The sequence below is a fragment of the Somniosus microcephalus genome, unplaced genomic scaffold, assembly GCF_052327205.1.
Source record: "Somniosus microcephalus isolate GS21.2 unplaced genomic scaffold, FLI_Smic_1.0 scaffold941, whole genome shotgun sequence".
Classification (NCBI taxonomy): Eukaryota; Metazoa; Chordata; class Chondrichthyes; order Squaliformes; family Somniosidae; genus Somniosus; species Somniosus microcephalus.
In genome coordinates, this window is record NW_028226128.1 from 44300 (window position 1) to 64305 (window position 20006).

The 20006-nt window shown below is 52.4% G+C and overlaps 1 protein-coding gene across 1 annotated transcript in view; it reads left to right on the forward strand.

Moving 5' to 3' along the window:
• The window catches only part of LOC147080952 (CCR4-NOT transcription complex subunit 3-like), a 35019-nt gene extending 17826 nt beyond the window's left edge, over positions 1–17193 (forward strand). Inside the window, 8 exon segments of the mRNA XM_085981007.1 lie at positions 2196–2490; positions 2945–3050; positions 4398–4566; positions 7350–7449; positions 10603–10795; positions 12930–13062; positions 17042–17090; positions 17093–17193. Coding sequence (XP_085837133.1) covers positions 2196–2490; positions 2945–3050; positions 4398–4566; positions 7350–7449; positions 10603–10795; positions 12930–13062; positions 17042–17090; positions 17093–17178 — 1131 coding nt within the window. The 3' untranslated portion in view covers positions 17179–17193.
• Positions 17194–20006: the final 2813 nt, after the last annotated feature.

Genomic DNA, 20006 nt, shown 5'->3' on the forward strand with positions numbered 1-20006 from the left:
TCAATCTAGTGAACCTTCGTTGCACCGCCTCCAAGGCAAGTATATCCTTCCTTAGATAAGGAGACCAGAACTGTGCACAGTACTCCAGGTGTGGTCTCACCAAGGCCCTGTACAATTGTAGCAAGACTTCCTCACTCTTATACTCCAACCCCCTTGCAATAAAGGCCAACAGACCATTTGCCTTCCTTATTGCTCACTGTACCAGCATGGTAACTTTCAGTGATTTGTGTACAAGGACACCCAGGTCCCTCTGAACACCAACATTTCCCAATCTCTCACCATTTAAAAAATACTCTGCTTGTTTGTTTTTCCTACCAAAGTGGATAACCTCACACTTTTATATTCCATTTGCCATGTTCTTGCCCACTCAGGCAACCCGTCTAGATGTTCTTGTGCACCAGTCGCTGAAGGTAAGCATGCAGGTGCAGCAGGCGGTTAAGAAGGCAAATGGTATGCTGACCTTCGTAGCGAGAGGGTTCGAGTACAGGAACAAGGATGTCTTGCTGCAGTTGTACAGGGCCTTGGTGAGACCACACCTTGAGTATTGTGTGCAGCTTTGGTGGCCTTATCTGAGGAAGGACGTTCTTGCCATGGAGGGAGTGCAGCGAAGATTCACCAGGCTGATACCTGGGATGGCAGGAATGACGTATGAGGAGAGATTGGGTCGATTGGGCTTATACACGCTGGAGTTTAGAAGGTTGAGAGGGGATCTCATCGAAACCTATAAAATTCTGACAGGACTAGACAGACTAGATGCTGGAAGGATGTTTCTGATGGCCGGGAGTCCAGAACCAGGGGTCATAGTCTAAGGATAAGGGGTAGGACATTTAGGACTGAAATGAGGAGGAATTTCTTCACCCAAAGAGTGGTGAACCTATGGAATTCTCTACCACAGAAGGCAGTGGAGGCCAGTTCATTAAATATATTCAAGAAAGAGTTGGATATATTTCTTAAGGCTAAAGGGATCAAGGGATATGGGGAGAAGGCAGGGGCAGGGTACTGAATTTGGATGATCAGCCATGATCTCATTGAATGGCGGAGCAGGCTCGAGGGGCCGAATGGCCGACTCCTGCTCCTATCTTCTATGTTTCTATGTTTCTAGATCTCTCTGCAGCCTCTTTGTGTCCTCCGCACAGCTTACTTTCCCACCTATCTTTGTATCATCAGCAAACTTGGATACGTTACACTCAGTCCCTTCATCTGGGTCATTAATATAGATTGTAAATAGCTGAGGCCCAAGCACTGATCCTTGCGGTACCCTGCTAGTTACAGCCTGCCAACCCGAAAAAGTCCCGTTTATTTCTACTCTCTTGTTTCCTGTCCGTTAACCAATCCTCAATCATAGAAACATAGAAGATAGGAGCAGGAGTAGGCCATTCGGCCCCTCGAGCCCGCTCCGCCATTCAATGAGATCATGGCTGATCATCCAAATTCAGTACCCTGTCCCTGCCTTCTCCCCATATCCCTTGATCCCCTTAGCCTTAAGAAATATATCTAACTCCTCCTTGAATATATTTAATGAATTGGCCTCCACTGCCTTCTGTGGTAGAGAATTCCACAGGTTCACCACTCTCTGGGTGAAGAAATTCCTCCTCATCTCAGTCCTAAATGGCCTACCCCTTATCCTTAGACCCCTGGTTCTGGACTCCCCGACCATCAGGAACATCCTTCCAGCATCTAGTCTGTCCAGTCCTGTCAGAATTCTATAAGTTTCAATGAGATCCCCTCTCATTCTTCTAAACTCCAGCGAATACAAGCCCAATCGACCCAATCTCTCCTCATACGTCATTCCTGCCATCCCAGGTATCAGCCTGGTGAATCTTCGCTGCACTCCCTCCATGGCAAGAACATCCTTCCTCAGATAAGGCGACCAAAACTGCACACAATACTCAAGGTGTGGTCTCACCAAGGCCCTGTACAACTGCAGCAAGACATCCTTGCTCCTGTACTCGAACCCTCTCGCTACGAAGGCCAACATACCATTTGCCTTCTTAACCGCCTGCTGCACCTGCATGCTTACCTTCAGCGACTGGTGCACGAGGACACCCAGGTCTCGTTGCACTTCCCCTTCTCCCAATCTATTGCCGTTCAGATAATAATCTGAATTGTTGTTGCTGACTCCCAGGTCCCAGAGCAGGTGAGGAACAACTATTAACAAAAAAATGTTTTCTCTTCTCTCTCTCGCCAACCCTAAGTCGCCGGCCAAGAACAGCTGCCCGAAGACGATCCATGGCAATCACCTCCCCCAGCCCCCGAGCCTTCAGGGAGGGGTGGGCCTGGTTTCCACGACGACGGTCGCCATGCTGCTGGGCAACGGTTCCGGCGGCAGCGGGAGCACCGGCACCGGCGGGAGCGCCCTGTCCCTGGCGGCCAAGAGCCAAATCCAGGCCCAGGCTGCGGCCTACACGCCAGCGGCCATCAGTCAAGGGTCGTCGCAGGCCAGGCCTCCCAGCATCCAGCCGCTGACGGTCAAGCCCAACGGAGCCACAAGTAAGTGAGAGCGGGGGTGTTGGGGGCAGGCGGAGGGTACGGGGCGGGGGGCAACAGATTAAACCCCGCGGGCTGGAAGGAGCTGCATTGGCGGGTGGAGCCCCTATTAGCTAGGCCCCATCGGGGACCCCTTTTAAAGAGGGAGTCTCTCCATCAGGGACCCCTTTTAAAGAGGGAGTCTCTCTCCATCAGGGACCCCTTTTAAAGAGGGAGACTCCATCAGGGACCCCTTTTAAAGAGGGAGTCTCTCCGTCGGGGACCCCTTTTAAAGAGGGAGACTCCATCAGGGACCCCTTTTAAAGAGGGAGTCTCTCTCCATCAGGGACCCCTTTTAAAGAGGGACTCTCTCCATCAGGGACCCCTTTTAAAGAGTGAGTCTCTCCGCAGGGTCCCCTGTGTCCTCTGCCGTGGCGTATCGGAACTCACCTCATGGCTGCCATCCCTCCCGCTCCAGGTTACAGTTCGGTGGTCGCGGAGAATTCACTGGAGGCTCCACAACCCAACAGTGCCCAACCGCAGAACGTCGAGACGCATTGCCACAGCCTGCCCGTCAGTAATGTGTAAGTATTGAGCCCGTTCGACCAGTCAGAACCAGCATAGGGGGCAAGGGGTACACTGTGGACTTTCGGCCCCTTCACCATGACCAGTCCCAGCATCTCCCGGCACAGAAGGAGGCCATTCGGCCCATCGTGCCTGTGCCGGCTCTTTGGGTCGAGCTCTCCAATTAATCCCACTCCCCCTCGCTCGTTCCCCACAGCCCTGCAGATTTTACCCCTTCAAGTATTTCTCCAATTCCCTTTTGAAAGTTACTATTGAATCTGCTTCCCACCGCCCTTTCAGGCAGCGCATTCCAGATCACAACAACTCGCTGACTAATAATATGTTTCCTCTATCAAAACCATTCATGATTTTGAACACCTCTATCAAATCTCAAAACTGCACACAATACTCAAGGTGTGGTCTCACCAAGGCCCTGTACAACTGCAGCAAGACATCCTTGTTCCTGTACTCGAACCCTCTCGCTACGAAGGCCAACATACCATTTGCCTTCTTAACCGCCTGTTGCACCTGCATGCTTACCTTCAGCGACTGGTGCACAAGGACACCCAGGTCTCGTTGCACTTCCCCCTTCTCCCAATCTATTGCCGTTCAGATAATAATCTGCCTTCCTGTTTTTGCCACCAAAGCGGATAACCTCGCATTTATCCACTTTATACTGCATCTGCCCAATCGCCCAACCTGTCCAAATCGTACTGGAGTTTCTCGGCATCCTCCTCACAGCACACACGCCCACCCAGCTTTGTGTCGTCTGCAAACTTGCTGAACTCTGTGTTGAGTCCTGAAGGCTGTAAAGTGCCTCATCGAAAGATGAGGTGCTGTTCCTCGAGTTTACGTTGAGCTTCTGTGGAACAATACAAGAGGCCAAGGACGGCGAGGTCCGAGTGGGAATGGAGTGGAGAATTAAAGTGACAGGCCACCGGAAGCTCGGCGGGGGGGGGGTCCCCCTTACGGACTGAGCGGAGGTGTTCTGCAAAGCGGTCACCCAATCTGCGTTTGGTCTCCCCAGTGTAGAGGAGACCGCATCGTGAGCAGCGAATACAGTATACTAGATTGCAAGAAGTACAAGTAAATCGCTGTTTCACCTGGAAGGGGTGTTTGGGGCCCTGGACAGTGGGAAGTGGGGAGGTATAAGGGCAGGTGTTACATCTCCTCCGCTTGCACGGGAAGGTGCCGGGGGAAGGGGTGCTGGGGGTGATAGAGGAGTGGACCAGGGTGTCGCGGAGGGAGCGGTCCCTTCGGAATGCTGAAAGGGGAGGTGAGGGGGAGATGCGTTTGGCGGTGGGATCTCCTAACCTCTTGTCCTTTTTCTCTTCCTCTCCCCCTCTCTCCGCAACCTCGCCACACAGGAAGGAGGCCTCGAACATTTCGCCGCCGGGGATCGGCAGTTTACAGGTTAACCTTGGCGTTAGCAGCAACCCTCCGCCCAGCTCTCCGGCCCCGAGCTTCGTGGAGCCCAAGCCTACGCCGGTGCTGGCCAACGGACCCGTCCACTACGCCAGCACACAAGAGCTCAAGGTGTGGGGGGGCGGGGGAGCTAAACGGGCCAAATGTCTTGCTGCAGTTGTACAGGGGCCTTGGTGAGACCGCACCTTGAGTATTGTGTGCAGTTTTGGTCGCCTTATCTGAGGAAGGATGTTCTTGCCATGGAGGGAGTTCAGCGAAGATTCACCAGACTGATACCTGGGATGGCAGGAATGACGTATGAGGAGAGGTTGGGTCGATTGGGCTTATAATCGCTGGAGTTTAGAAGAATGAGAGGGGATGTCATTACAACTTATAAAATTCTAGACAGACTAGATGCAGGAAGGATGTTCCCGATGGCGGGGGAGTCCAGAACCAGGGGTCACAGTCTAAGGATAAGGGGTAAGCCATTTAGGACTGAGATGAGGAGGAATTTCTTCACCCAGAGAGTGGTGAACCTGTGGAATTCTCTACCACAGACGGCAGTGGAGGCCAATTCATTAAATATATTCAAGAAGGAGTTGGATATATTTCTTAAGGCTAAAGGGATCAAGGGATATGGGGAGAAGGCAGGAACAGGGTACTGTGTTTGGATGATCAGCCATGATCTCATTGAATGGTGGAGCGGGCTCGAGGGGCCGAATGGCCTACTCCTGCTCCTATCTTCTATAATTCTATGACCGGCCTTTTTTTTTTTTAAAGCCAGGGGGAGGCTACAACTGGGCATCAGGAGTTCCGGCTCCTGATCATTGCCCAAGTACAGGCCGGGGATTGGAGCTTGGTCCTTTCCTGCTCTGTGTGTGGGGCTCAATACCACGTCGGGTGTGAGACCAGGCCAGCTCAGCACAAGCTGTTACTGGTCTAGTAATCCAGAGGCCCAAACATCTTCAGCTACTTCATCAATGACCACGCACAACTCCAACTCCATCATCAAGTTTGCTGATGACACTACCGTTGTAGGCCTGATCACAGATGGCGACGAGACAGGCTACAGGGAGGAGGTAAGAGCCCTAGCAGAATGGTGCAAGTACAACAACCTCTCCCTCAACATCAGCAAAACAAAGGAGATGATCGTGGACTACAGGAAGCGGCAGGGGGGAGGGACACACCCCAATCGACATCGAAGGGGCGGAGGTGGAGAGGGTCAGCAGTTTAAAATTCCTGGGTGTATTCATTACGGAGGACTTAACGTGGTCCCATCACATCGACGTCGTAACCAAGAAGGCATGCCAACGCCTGTTCTTCCTCAGGAGACTGAAAAAATTTGGAATGGCCCCCCCAGATTCTCACCAACTTCTACCGGTGCACCATCGAGAGTATCCTGTCCGGCTGCATCACTACCTGGTATGGCAACTGCACCGCCACAGACCGCAAGGCTCTACAGATGGTAGTGAAAGCTGCACAACAGACTATAGGAATTAAACTACGTGCTGTGCAGGATATCTACCCCGAGGGGTGCCGGGGGAAGGCCCTGAGAATCATTAAAGACGCGAGCCACCCCAGCCACAACCTCTTCGCCCTGCTCCCGTCTGGTAAGAGATACCGAAGCATACGGCCTCGTACCAGCAGGTTTCGAAACAGCTTCTACCCCCAGGCCATAAGACTCATGAACGATTAATTTATTATTATTTATTACTGTTGTTTTATTTATTATTACTGTATTTCTATTAGTATTTCTATTAGTATTTTATTATACCATATTTATTCCAATGTTGGGAGGACTCGTAAAAATCAACATTTCATTGTGCAGTACACACGTCTGCTGCATATATGACAAATAAAATTGAATTGAATTGACCTTCCCCACTTCTGACATGATGGGGGGGGGGGGGGGGGATGTTCGCTGATGACTGCACAGTGTTCAGTTCCATTCGCAACTCCTCAGATAATGAAGCAGTCCGTGCCCACATGCAGCAAGAACTGGACGACGTTCAGGCTTGGGCTGATAAGTGGCAGGTAACAGTCGCGCCACACAAGTGCCAGGCAATGAGTATCTCCAACAAGCGAGAGTCTAACCACCTCCCCTTGACATTCAACAGCATTACCATCGCCGAATCCCCCACCATCAACATCCTGGGAGGGTCACCATTGACCAGAAACTTAACTGGACCAGCCACATAAATACTGTGGCTACAAGAGCAGGTCAGAGGCTGGGTATTCTGCGGCGAGTGTCTCACCTCCTGACTCCCCAAAGCCTTTCCACCATCTACAAGGCACAAGTCAGGAGTGTGATGGAATATTCTCCACTTGCCTGGATGAGTGCAGCTCCAACAACACTCAAGAAGCTCGACACCATCCAGGACAAAGCAGCCCGCTTGATCAGCACCCCATCCACCACCTTAAACATTCACTCCCTCCACCACCGTGGCTGCAGTGTGTACCATCTACAAGATGCACTGCAGCAACTCGCCAAGGCTTCTTCGGCAGCACCTCCCAAACCCGCGACCTCTACCACCTAGAAGGACAAGGGCAGCAGGCGCACGGGAACACCACCACCTCCAAGTTCCCCTCCAAGTCACACACCATCCTGACTTAGAAATATATCGGCCGTTCCTTCATCGTCGCTGGGTCCAAATCCTGGAACTCCCTCCCGAACAGCACTGTGGGAGTACCTTCACCACACGGACTGCAGCGGTTCAAGAAGGCGGCTCACCACCAGCTTCTCAAGGGGCAACTAGGAATGGGCAATAAATGCTGGCCTCGCCAGCGATGCCCGCATCCCATGAATGAATGAAGAAAGGGCCTTGGCCTTTCCTGCTCTGTGTGTGGGTTTGTTGTTTCTTGGCAAGGTTGCCTGTACTTTTTTCCCCAATTGATCTGCTTTGCCTCTCTTCCAGGTGCAGGAGAATCTGAATTCTCTGACAGCTGTTTTGGATCTATTGCCGGTCCCGCCCAGTTTACAAGAGCAAGTGTCTTCACTGCACCTGACCGAAACAGGTAAACGACCATGGAGACTGGGTTCAGACACTGTCCTCTCACCCCTCCGGGACAGTGTAGAGGGAGCTTTACTCTGTATCTAACCCCGTGCTGTACCTGCCCTGGGAGTGTTTGATGGGACAGTGTAGAGGGAGCTTTACTCTGTATCTAACCCCGAGCTGTACCTGCCCTGGGAGTGTTTGATGGGACAGTGTAGAGGGAGCTTTACTCTGTATCTAACCCCGAGCTGTACCTGCCCTGGGAGTGTTTGATGGGACAGTGTAGAGGGAGCTTTACTCTGTATCTTACTCCGTGCTGTATCTGCCCTGGGAGTCTTTGATGGGACAGTGTAGAGGGAGCTTTACTCTGTATCTAACCCCGAGCTGTACCTGCCCTGGGAGTGTTTGATGGGACAGTGTAGGGGGAGCTTTACTCTGTATCTAACCCCGAGCTGTACCTGCCCTGGGAGTGTTTGATGGGACAGTGTAGGGGGAGCTTTACTCTGTATCTAACCCCGTGCTGTACCTGTCCTGGGAGTGTTTGATGGGACAGTGTAGAGGGAGCTTTACTCTGTATCTAACCCCGAGCTGTACCTGCCCTGGGAGTGTTTGATGGGACAGTGTAGGGGGAGCTTTACTCTGTATCTAACCCCGAGCTGTACCTGCCCTGGGAGTGTTTGATGGGACAGTGTAGGGGGAGCTTTACTCTGTATCTAACCCCGTGCTGTACCTGCCCTGGGAGTGTTTGATGGGACAGTGTAGAGGGAGCTTTACTCTGTATCTAACCCCGTGCTGTACCTGCCCTGGGAGTGTTTGATGGGACAGTGTAGAGGAAGCTTTACTCTGTATCTAACCCGTGCTGTACCTGCCCTGGGAGTGTTTGATGGGACAGTGTAGAGGGAGCTTTACTCTGTATCTAACCCCGTGCTGTACCTGCCCTGGGAGTGTTTGATGGGACAGTGTAGAGGGAGCTTTACTCTGTATCTAACGCTGTGATGTACCTGCCCTGGGAGTGTTTGATGGGACAGTGTAGAGGGAGCTTTACTCTGTATCTCACCCCGTGCTGTATCTGCCCTGGGGGTGTTTGATGGGACAGTGTAGAGGGAGCTTTACTCTGTATCTCACCCCGTGCTGTACCTGCCCTGGGAGTGTTTGATGGGACAGTGTAGAGGGAGCTTTACTCTGTATCTCACCCCGTGCTGTACCTGCCCTGGGAGTGTTTGATGGGACAGTGTAGAGGGAGCTTTACTCTGTATCTCACCCCGTGCTGTACCTGCCCTGGGAGTGTTTGATGGGACAGTGTAGAGGGAGCTTTACTCTGTATCTAACCCCGTGCTGTACCTGCCCTGGGAGTGTTTGATGGGACAGTGTAGAGGAAGCTTTACTCTGTATCTCACCCCGTGCTGTACCTGCCCTGGGAGTGTTTGATGGGACAGTGTAGAGGGAGCTTTACTCTGTATCTAACCCGTGCTGTACCTGCCCTGGGAGTGTTTGATGGGACAGTGTAGAGGGAGCTTTACTCTGTACCTAACCCCGTGCTGTACCTGCCCTGGGAGTGTTTGATGGGACAGTGTAGAGGGAGCTTTACTCTGTATCTAACCCCGTGCTGTACCTGCCCTGGGAGTGTTTGATGGGACAGTGTAGAGGGAGCTTTACTCTGTATCTAACCCGTGCTGTACCTGCCCTGGGAGTGTTTGATGGGACAGTGTAGAGGGAGCTTTACTCTGTATCTAACCCGTGCTGTACCTGCCCTGGGAGTGTTTGATGGGACAGTGTAGAGGGAGCTTTACTCTGTATCTAACCCGTGCTGTACCTGCCCTGGGAGTGTTTGATGGGACAGTGTAGAGGGAGCTTTACTCTGTACCTAACCCCGTGCTGTACCTGCCCTGGGAGTGTTTGATGGGACAGTGTAGAGGGAGCTTTACTCTGTATCTAACCCCGTGCTGTACCTGCCCTGGGAGTGTTTGATGGGACAGTGTAGAGGGAGCTTTACTCTGTATCTAACCCGTGCTGTACCTGCCCTGGGAGTGTTTGATGGGACAGTGTAGAGGGAGCTTTACTCTGTATCTAACCACGTGCTGTATCTGCCCTGGGAGTGTTTGATGGGACAGTGTAGAGGGAGCTTTACTCTCTATCTAACCACGTGCTGTATCTGCCCTGGGAGTGTTTGATGGGACAGTGTAGAGGGAGCTTTACTCTGTATCTAACCCGTGCTGCACCTGCCCTGGGAATGTTTGATGGGACAGTGTAGAGGGAGCTTTACTCTGTATCTAACCCCGTGCTGTACCTGCCCTGGGAGTGTTTGATGGGACAGTGTAGAGGGAGCTTTACTCTGTATCTAACCACGTGCTGTATCTGCCCTGGGAGTGTTTGATGGGACAGTGTAGAGGGAGCTTTACTCTGTATCTAACCCGTGCTGTACCTGCCCTGGGAGTGTTTGATGGGGACAGTGTAGAGGGAGCTTTACTCTGTATCTAACCACGTGCTGTATCTGCCCTGGGAGTGTTTGATGGGACAGTGTAGAGGGTGCTTTACTCTGTATCTAACCCGTGCTGTACCTGCCCTGGGAGTGTTTGATGGGGACAGTGTAGAGGGAGCTTTACTCTGTATCTAACCCCGTGCTGTACCTGCACTGGGAGTGTTTGATGGGACAGTGTAGAGGGAGCTTTACTCTGTATCTAACCACGTGCTGTATCTGCCCTGGGAGTGTTTGATGGGACAGTGTAGAGGGTGCTTTACTCTGTATCTAACCCGTGCTGTACCTGCCCTGGGAGTGTTTGATGGGACAGTGTAATGGGAGCTTTACTCTGTATCTAACCCATGCTGTCCCTGCCCTGGGAGTGTTTGATGGGACAGTGTAGAGGGAGCTTTACTCTGTATCTAACCACGTGCTGTATCTGCCCTGGGAGTGTTTGATGGGACAGTGTAGAGGGTGCTTTACTCTGTATCTAACCCGTGCTGTACCTGCCCTGGGAGTGTTTGATGGGACAGTGTAATGGGAGCTTTACTCTGTATCTAACCCATGCTGTCCCTGCCCTGGGAGTGTTTGATGGGACAGTGTAGAGGGAGCTTTACTCTGTATCTAACCCCGTGCTGTACCTGCCCTGGGAGTGTTTGATGGGACAGTGTAGAGGGAGCTTTACTCAGTTTGCTCTGGCCTCTCTTCGCCCTGCAGATATATTCAGCACCACACAGACGACCACAGTTCAGATCGCGACTCTGCGTTTGACTGAGGTGATTGTCCAGCCCTCGCTTGGCGTCTGCCCACTCGGCCCCATCTCGCTCTCCAAGGACCAGGCTTACCAGCAGGCGATGGTGGAGGCAGCCTGGCAACACATGCCTCACCCCTCGGACTCGGAAAGGATTCGGTAAGTCACATAATCCAGGCCCACACCCCCCGGTGCCAGTACTGAGGGAACGCTGCACTATCGGAGGTAGATGTATATACTCTAGGACTCGAGCTCCATAATCCAGGCCCACACTCCCCGGTGCCAGTGCTGAGGGAGCGCTGCACTGTCGGAGGTAGATGTATATACTCTAGGACTCGAGCCCCATAATCCAGGCCCACACTCCCCAGTGCCAGTACTGAGGGAACGCTGCACTATCGGAGGTAGATGTATATACTCTAGGACTCGAGCCCCATAATCCAGGCCCACACTCCCCGGTGCCAGTACTGAGGGAGCGCTGCACTGTCGGAGGTAGATGTATATACTCTAGGACTCGAGCCCCATAATCCAGGCCCACACTCCCCGGTGCCAGTACTGAGGGAGCGCTGCACTGTCGGAGGTAGATGTATATAATCTAGGACTTGAGCCCCATAATCCAGGCCCACACTCCCCCGTGCCAGTACTGAGGGAGCGCTGCACTGTTGGAGGTAGATGTATATACTCTAGGACTCGAGCCCCGTAATCCAGGCCACACTCCCCGGTGCCAGTACTGAGGGAGCGCTGCACTGTCGGAGGTAGATGTGTATATACAGGACTTGAGCCCCATAATCCAGGCCCACACTCCCCGGTGCCAGTACTGAGGGAGCGCTGCACTGTCGGAGGTAGATGTATATACTCTAGGACTCGAGCTCCATAATCCAGGCCCACACGCCCCGGTGCCAGTACTGAGGGAGCGCTGCACTGTCGGAGGTAGATGTATATACTCTAGGACTCGAGCTCCATAATCCAGGCCCACACTCCCCGGTGCCAGTACTGAGGGAGCGCTGCACTGTCGGAGGAAGATGTATATACTCTAGGACTCGAGCCCCGTAATCCAGGCCCACACACCCCGGTGCCAGTACTGAGGGAGCGCTGCACTGTCGGAGGTAGATGTATATACTCTAGGACTCGAGCCCCATAATCCAGGCCCACACTCCCCGGTGCCAGTACTGAGGGAGCGCTGCACTGTCGGAGGTAGATGTATATACTCTCGGACTCGAGCTCCATAATCCAGGCCCGCACTCCCCGGTGCCAGTACTGAAGGAGCGCTGCACTGTCGGAGGTAGATGTATATACTCTAGGACTTGAGCCCCATAATCCAGGGCCACACTCCCCGGTGCCAGTATTGAGGGAGCGCTGCACTGTCGGCGGTAGATGTATATACTCTAGGACTCGAGCCCCATAATCCAGGCCCACACTCCCCGTTGCCAGTACTGAGGGAGCGCTGCACTGTCGGAGGTAGATGTATATACTCTGGGACTCGAGCTCCATAATCCAGGCCGACACTCCCCGGTGCCAGTACTGAGGGAGCGCTGCACTGTCGGAGGTAGATGTATATACTCTAGGACTCGAGCCCCATAATCCAGGCCCACACTCCCCGGTGCCAGTACTGAGGGAGTGCTGCACTGTCGGAGGTAGATGTATATACTCTAGGACTCGAGCCCCATAATCCAGGCCCACACTCCCCGGTGCCAGTACTGAGGGAGTGCTGCACTGTCGGCGGTAGATGTATATACTCTAGGACTCGAGCTCCATAATCCAGGCCTACACTCCCCGGTGCCAGTACTGAGGGAGTGCTGCACTGTCGGAGGTAGATGTATATACTCTAGGACTCGAGCCCCATAATCCAGGCCCACACTCCCCGGTGCCAGTACTGAGGGAGCACTGCACTGCCGGAGGTCGATGTATATACTCTAGGACTCGAGCCCCATAATCCAGGCCCACACTCCCCGGTGCCAGTACTGAGGGAGCGCTGCACTGTCGGAGGTAGATGTATATACTCTAGGACTCGAGCCCCATAATCCAGGCCCACACTCCCCGGTGCCAGTACTGAGGGAGCGCTGCACTGCCGGAGGTAGATGTATATACTCTAGGACTCGAGCCCCATAATCCAGGCCCACACTCCCCGGTGCCAGTACTGAGGGAGCGCTGCACTGCCGGAGGTCGATGTATATACTCTGGTACTGTGGGACCGGGAGAACATGAGGTGATGGGACAGTGATGGATTGGACTGAGGAGGGAGGCAGTGAAGAGGAGATTGAGAACTAAAATGTGACTGTTTTCCATTCTTCCGTAGGCAGTACATCCCCAGGAACCTGTGCCCGACACCCTCATATCATCACCAAGTCCCCTCACCACACTCCGACTCGGTGGAATTCTACCAGAGGCTATCGACGGAGACTCTCTTTTTTATCTTCTACTATTTAGAGGTAGGTCCGATCAAGGATCGCTCAGATAAGACGTGCTTTGGAGACAAGGTATTACAAAGTCTTTGCAGCACAGCGACAGCCCATTCGGCCCCTCGAGCCAACACAAAATGCTGAGGTACAGAGGGATCTGGGGGGTCCTTGTACATGAATCACAAAAAGTTAGCACGCAGGTACAGCAAGTCATTAGGAAGGCAGATGGAACGCTGGCCTTTATTGCAAAGGGAATGAAGCATAAAAACATAGAAACATAGAAGATTGGAGCAGGAGTCGGCCATTCGGCCCCTCGAGCCTGCTCCGCCATTTAATGAGATCATGGCTGATCATCCAAATTCAGTACCCTGTCCCTGCCTTCTCCCCATATCCCTTGATCCCTTTAGCCTTTAAGAAATATATCTAACTCCTTCTTGAATATATTTAATGAATTGGCCTCCACTGCCTTCTGTGGTAGAGAATTCCACAGGTTCACCACTCTCTGGGTGAAGAAATTCCTCCTCATCTCTGTCCTAAATGGCTTACCCCTTATCCTTAGACTGTGACCCCTGGTTCTGGACTCCCCGACCATCGGGAACATCCTTCCTGCATCTAGTCTGTCTAGTCCTGTTAGAATTTTATAAGTTTCAATGAGATCCCCTCTCATTCTTCTAAACTCCAGTGAGTATAAGCCCAATCGACCCAATCTCTCCTCATACGTCATTCCTGCCATCCCAGGTATCAGTCTGGTGAATCTTCGCTGCACTCCCTCCATGGCAAGAACATAAAAGTAGGGAAGTCTTGCTACAACTGTACAGGGCGTTGGCGAGACCACACCTGGAGTACTGCGTACAATTTTGGTCTCCTTATTTGAGGAAGGATATACTTGCATTGGAGACAGTTCAGAGATGGTTCACGAGGTTGATTCCGGAGATGAAGGGGTTGTCTTACGAGGAAAGGTTGAGCAGGTTGGGCCTATACTCATTGGAGTTGAGAAGAATGCGAGGGGATCTTATTGAAACATGGAAGATTCTGAAGGGGGCTCGACAGGGTAGATGCAGAGAGGATGTTTCCCCTCGTGGGGGAATCTAGAACTCGGGGGCTTAGTTTCAGAATAAGGGGGCATCCTTTGAAATCGGAAATGAGGAGGAATTTCTTCTCTCAGAGGGTCGTGAATCTTTGGAATTCTCTTCCCCAGAGAGCTGCGGAGGCGGAGTCATTGAATATATTCAAGGTGGAGATGGACAGACATTTGAACGGTGAGGGAGTGAAGGGTTCTGGGAAGTGGAGTTGAGGCCAAGATCGGATCAGCCATGATCTTATTGAATGGCGGAGCAGGCTCGAGGGGCCGAATGACCTCCTCCTGCTCCTACCTCTTATGTATGTTCTTATTATTAATAAGATCGCGGCTGATCTTCGACCTCAACTGCACTTCCCCGCCCGATCCCCCATATCCCTCGATTCCCCGAGAGTCCAAAAATCCAGATCATAACAACTCGTAGAGGCGGGATTAGGCTCATGTGGACCCTTACCTAAGGAAGGATCTACTTGCCTTGGGGGCGGTGCAACGAAGGTTCACTAGACTGATCGCTGTGATGAGCGGGCTGTCCTATGAGGAGAGGTTGAGTAGATTGGGCCGATACTCTCCAGAGTTTAGAAGAATGAGAGGTGATCTCATTGAAACATATAAGATTCTGAGGGGGATTGACAGGGTAGAGGCTGAGAGGCTGTTTCCCCCTGGGCTGGAGAGTCTCGAACCAGGGGTCACAGTCTCAGGATAAGGGCTCGGCCATTGAGAACTGAGATGAGGAGGAATTTCTTCACCCAGAGGGCGGTGAATCTTTGGAATTCTCTGCCCCAGAGGGCTGTGGAGGCTCAGTCGTTGAGTATATTCAAGGCCGAGATCGATAGATTTTTGGACTCTAGAGGAATCTACCCTGTCAAGCCCCTTCAAAATTTTATACGTTTCAATAAGATCCCCTCTCATTCTTCTAAACTCCAACGAGTATAGGCCCAACCTGCTCAACCTTTCTTCATAAGACGACCCCTTCATCTCCGGAATCAACCTCGTGAACCTTCTCTGAACTGTCTCCAATGCAAGTATATCCTTCCTTAAATAAGGAGACCAAAACTGTACGCAGTACTCCAGGTGTGGTCTCGCCAACGCCCTGTACAGTTGTAGCAGGACTTCCCTACTTTTATACTCCGTACCCTTTGCAATAAAGGCCAACACTCCATTAGCCTTCCTAACCCCCAGATCCCTCTGTACCTTAGCATTTTGTAATCTCTCCCCATTTAAATCATAATTTTGCTTTTTTATTTTTCCTACCAAAGTGGATAACCTCGCATTTTCCCACTGCAATTAAATCTGTTTGTCTTGATCCTGTATTCGTTTTGCACTCATGTATATTACCCTCCCCCACTGTGTATAGTTTCACTTCCTCTTTCCCGACTAACCTGGGAGGTTCCAGGTCTTGGCTCTTGGCTCCGCCCCTGACTTCTCTTACATAAAGATCCCAGGATCTGTGTGACTCATTCCTGTGAACCAGTCGGCGTGTTGAGATGTTAGCTCTGATCTTAGTGATTAAAAGCCAACTTGTTTAAGTCTATAACTTCTAGTTTTGTGGTTATTGAAGGCCCATCACCCACATTAAACTCCATCTGCCAGATTTTTGCCCACTCACTTAACCTATCTATATCCCTTTGCAGACACTTTGCGTCCTCCACACAATTTGCTTTCCCACCTATCTTTGTATCATCAGCAAATTTGGCTACAGTGCACTCGGTCCCTTCATCCAAGTCATTAATATAGATCTGTGCTGTATCATTTCATAAGCTGCAGCTCTTTGTAAACTGCTGAGGTCACCTAGAGTGCAATGGTAATTAGCTGTAAATTTTAGGCTGTGGGGTAAAGTAATAAAGACTTGCATTTCTATAGCGCCTTTCACAACCTCAGGATGTCCCAATGCGCTTCACAGCCAATGAAGGACTCTTGAAGTGTGGTCACTGTTGGAATGTAGGAAACGTGGCAGACAATTTGCGCACAGCAAGGTCCCACAAACAGCAATGTGATAATGACTACATAATCTGCTTTTTAGTGATGTTGGTTGAGGGATCAATATTGGCCCCAGGACAGTGGGGAGAACTCTGCTGCTCTTCTTCCAAATAGTGGCCCCCCTCTAACACAATTCCCCCCCCTCCACCCCCCGAACCCTCTACCTTCCATCTCGCACCCTTTATTCATGGTCAGTCTCTGATCCAACCCCATCTCACACCCGTTATTTATTGTCAGTCTCTGATCCACTCCCATCTCGCACCCGTTATTCATGCTTAATCTCTGATCCACTTCCATCTCACACCCATTATTGTTGGCCGGTCTCTGATCCACTTCCATCTCACACCCGTTATTGTTGGCCAGTCTCTGATCCACTCACACCTCACACCAGTTAATCGTGGTCAGTCTCTGATCCATTCCCATCTCACACCTGTTATTCGTGGTTAATCTCTGATCCACTTCCATCTCACACCTGTTATTCGTGGTTAATCTCTGATCCACTTCCATCTCACACCCGTTATTCGTGGTTAATCTCTGATCCACTTCCATCTCACACCCGTTACTCGTGGTCAGTCTCTGATCCACTTTCACCTCACACCCGTTAATCGTGGTCAGTCTCTGGTCCACTTTCATCTCACACCCGTTATTCGTGGTCAATCTCTGATCCAGTCCCATCTCACACCTGTTCTTCATGGTTAATCTCTGATCCGATCTAATTTCACGCCCGTTATTCACCGCCTCCACCTCTGACACACTCTTCCCCCCATCACCCTAATACACTCCTCCACCCCACCCCACCCCAGCCATTCCGCCCCCTCCAACACACTCAACAGGGGCGTGACAGCGAGAGGGACCGAGATTGATGTGTCTTGTGATCACTTGGCTTTGTCTCTCTTTTCTTATCTCTGTTTATTGACTCTCGCTCACTCTGGGCTCTCTGTCTCTCCACCGCAGGGGACCAAAGCTCAGTATCTCGCAGCGAAGGCCTTGAAGAAACAATCCTGGCGGTTTCACACCAAGTACATGATGTGGTTCCAGCGTCACGAGGAGCCCAAGACCATCACGGACGAGTTCGAGCAGGTACAGCATAGGGTTAGATACAGAGTAAAGCTCCCTCTACACTGTCCCATCAAACACTCGCAGGGCAGGTACAGTACAGGGTTAGATACAGAGTAAAGCTCCCTCTACACTGTCCCATCAAACACTCGCAGGGCAGGTACAGCACAGGGTTAGATACAGAGTGATGCGCTATCAATTACTCATAAAAGACTGAGAGTTAGAAGAGTAACTAAAGGCTTTTATTAACAACAGAATGGAGGTCTGCCTCGAGTGGTCGACCGGTCCAGGATACAAGGGCTGGGGAGCAGTCACCTTTATACTAGGACCTGTGGGAGGAGTCAGCCGAGGCATGTCCAGGCATGTACACAGTGGAATACAAACAGGACAAACAGGAATACAAACAGTGGTTTACCACATTCACCCCTTGTTTAAAATTGAGTCCGGCGGGGTGAAGTGTATTAAAAGTTAGTGTATTGGAGTCTCTCCGGAGGTCTTGTCTGCCGCTGTGATCGGCGTGGCGACGGCAGGGGTAGTGGAGCTTCCGGCGTCGAGTCCTGCGTGGGCTGTGGCACAGGCGTGTCGTCCTCGTAGATGTTGAGCGGGTCGCGGGGCCCAGGCCTGCCGTCTGCTGGGGCTGGATATCGGATCGTGGGGGGGGGGGGTGGTAGTGAGTAGTAGGTTACTGCGGCCCCCGAGGGTGCAAGGTCTCTTATGGAGACTGTGTCCTCCCGCCCGTCCGGGTATGCGATGTAAGCATACTGGGGGTTGGCGTGGAGGAGGTCGACCCTCTCGACCAGGGGGTCCGTTTTATGGGTCCTCACGTGTCTTCTCAGTAGGACCGGCCCTGGGGACGTCAGCCATGGCGGTAGCGATGTCCCCGATGTGGACTTCCTTGGGAAGACAAACATTTTCTCATGAGGGGTGGCGTTAGTGGCAGTGCAGAGCAGTGACCGAATAGAGTGGAGCGCATCGGGGAGCACATCCTGCCAGCGGGAGGTTGGAAGGCCCCTAGACTTTAAGGCTAGCAGGACGGCCTTCCAAACTGTCGCATTTTCTCTTTCCACTTGTCCGTTCCCCCGGGGGTTGTAACTGGTGGTCCTGCTTGTGGCAATACCCCTAGTTAGCAGGTACTGACGGAGTTCGTCGCTCATAAACGATGAGCCCCGGTCGCTATGGATATAGCTGGGGAAGCCGAACAGGGTGAAGAGGTTGTTCAGACATTTAATGACCGTGGCACTGGTCATGTCCGGGCAGGGGAAGGCGAACGGGAAACGGGAGTACTCATCAATAATATTGAGGAAGTACACATTGCGGTCGGAGGAGGGGAGAGGCCCTTTAAAATCAACGCTCAGGCGCTCGAAGGGGCGAGTGGCTTTTATCAGGTGGGCCCTGTCTGGTCTATAAAAGTGTGGTTTGCACTCAGCGCAGACTTGGCAGTTCCTGGTCATGGTCCTGACCTCCTCAATAGAGTAAGGCAGGTTGCGGGCCTTGATGAGGTGGAAGAACCTGGTGACCCCCGGGTGGCAGAGGTCATTGTGGAGGACCCGTAGTCTATCGATCTGCGCGCTGGCGCAGGTGCCACGCGATAGCGCATCCGGGGGTTCATTTAGCTTCCCGGGCCGGTACAAGATCTCGTAGTTGTAGGTGGAAAGTTCGATTCTCCACCTCAAGATCTTGTCATTTTTGATTTTGCCCCTCTGCTTGTTGTTAAACATAAAAGCAACTGAACGCTGGTCAGTGAGCAGGGTAAATCGTTTTCCGGCCAGGTAGTGCCTCCAATGACGCACAGCCTCCACAATCGCCTGGGCCTCCTTCTCAACAGCGGAGTGTCTGGTCTCCGGGCCTTGGAGGGTTCGTGAAAAGAAGGCCACGGGTCTCCCCGCCTGATTGAGGGTAGCGGCCAGGGCAAAGTCGGACGCGTCGCTTTCCACCTGGAAGGGGATGGATTCGTCCACTGCGTGCATGGTGGCTTTGGCAATGTCCTCCTTGATACAGTGGAAGGCTAAGCGGGCCTCTGCCGTCAAGGGAAAAGAGGTGGACTTGATCAGCGGACGGGCCTTGTCCGCATAGTAGGGGACCCACTGGGCGTAATAGGAGAAAAACCCTAGGCACCTCTTCAGGGCCTTGAGGCAGTGGGGCAGTGGAAGTTCCATAAGGGGACGCATCCGGTCGGGGTCGGGGCCGATGACTCCGTGTTCCACAACACAGCCAAGGATGGCGAGGCGGTTTGTGCGGAATATGCACTTCTCCTTGTTATATGTCAGGTTTAGGAGTTGGGCGGTGCGGAGGAATTTTTCGAGGTTTGCGTCATGGTCCTGCAAGTCACGGCCGCAGATGGTCACATTGTCCAGATATGGGAAAGTGGCCTGCAACGCATTTTGATCTACCATCCGGTCCATCTCCCTTTGGAAGATGGAGACCCCGTTGGTGACGCCAAAGGGAACCCTAAGGAAGTGATAGAGGCGGCCGTTTGCCTCAAAGGCAGTGTACTGGCGGTCCTCAGGGCGGATGGGGAGCTGGTGGTACGCTGATTTCAGGTCAATGGTCGAGAAGACGCGGTACTGCGCGATCTGGTTGACCATATCAGCTATACGGGGGAGTGGGTAGGCGTCCAGCAGGGTGTAGCGATTTATTGTCTGGCTGTAGTCGATGACCAGGCGCTGCTTCTCGCTGGTCTTAACGACCACAACCTGGGCTCGCCAGGGGCTGGTGCTGCCCTCAATAATCCCTTCTTTCAGGAGCCGCTCCACTTCGGTTTTAATGAAAACCCTGTCCCCGGCACTGTATCGCCTGCTCTTTGTGGCGATGGGCTTACAGTCGGGGGTGAGGTTAGCAAACAGTTGGGGGGGGGGGTGACTCT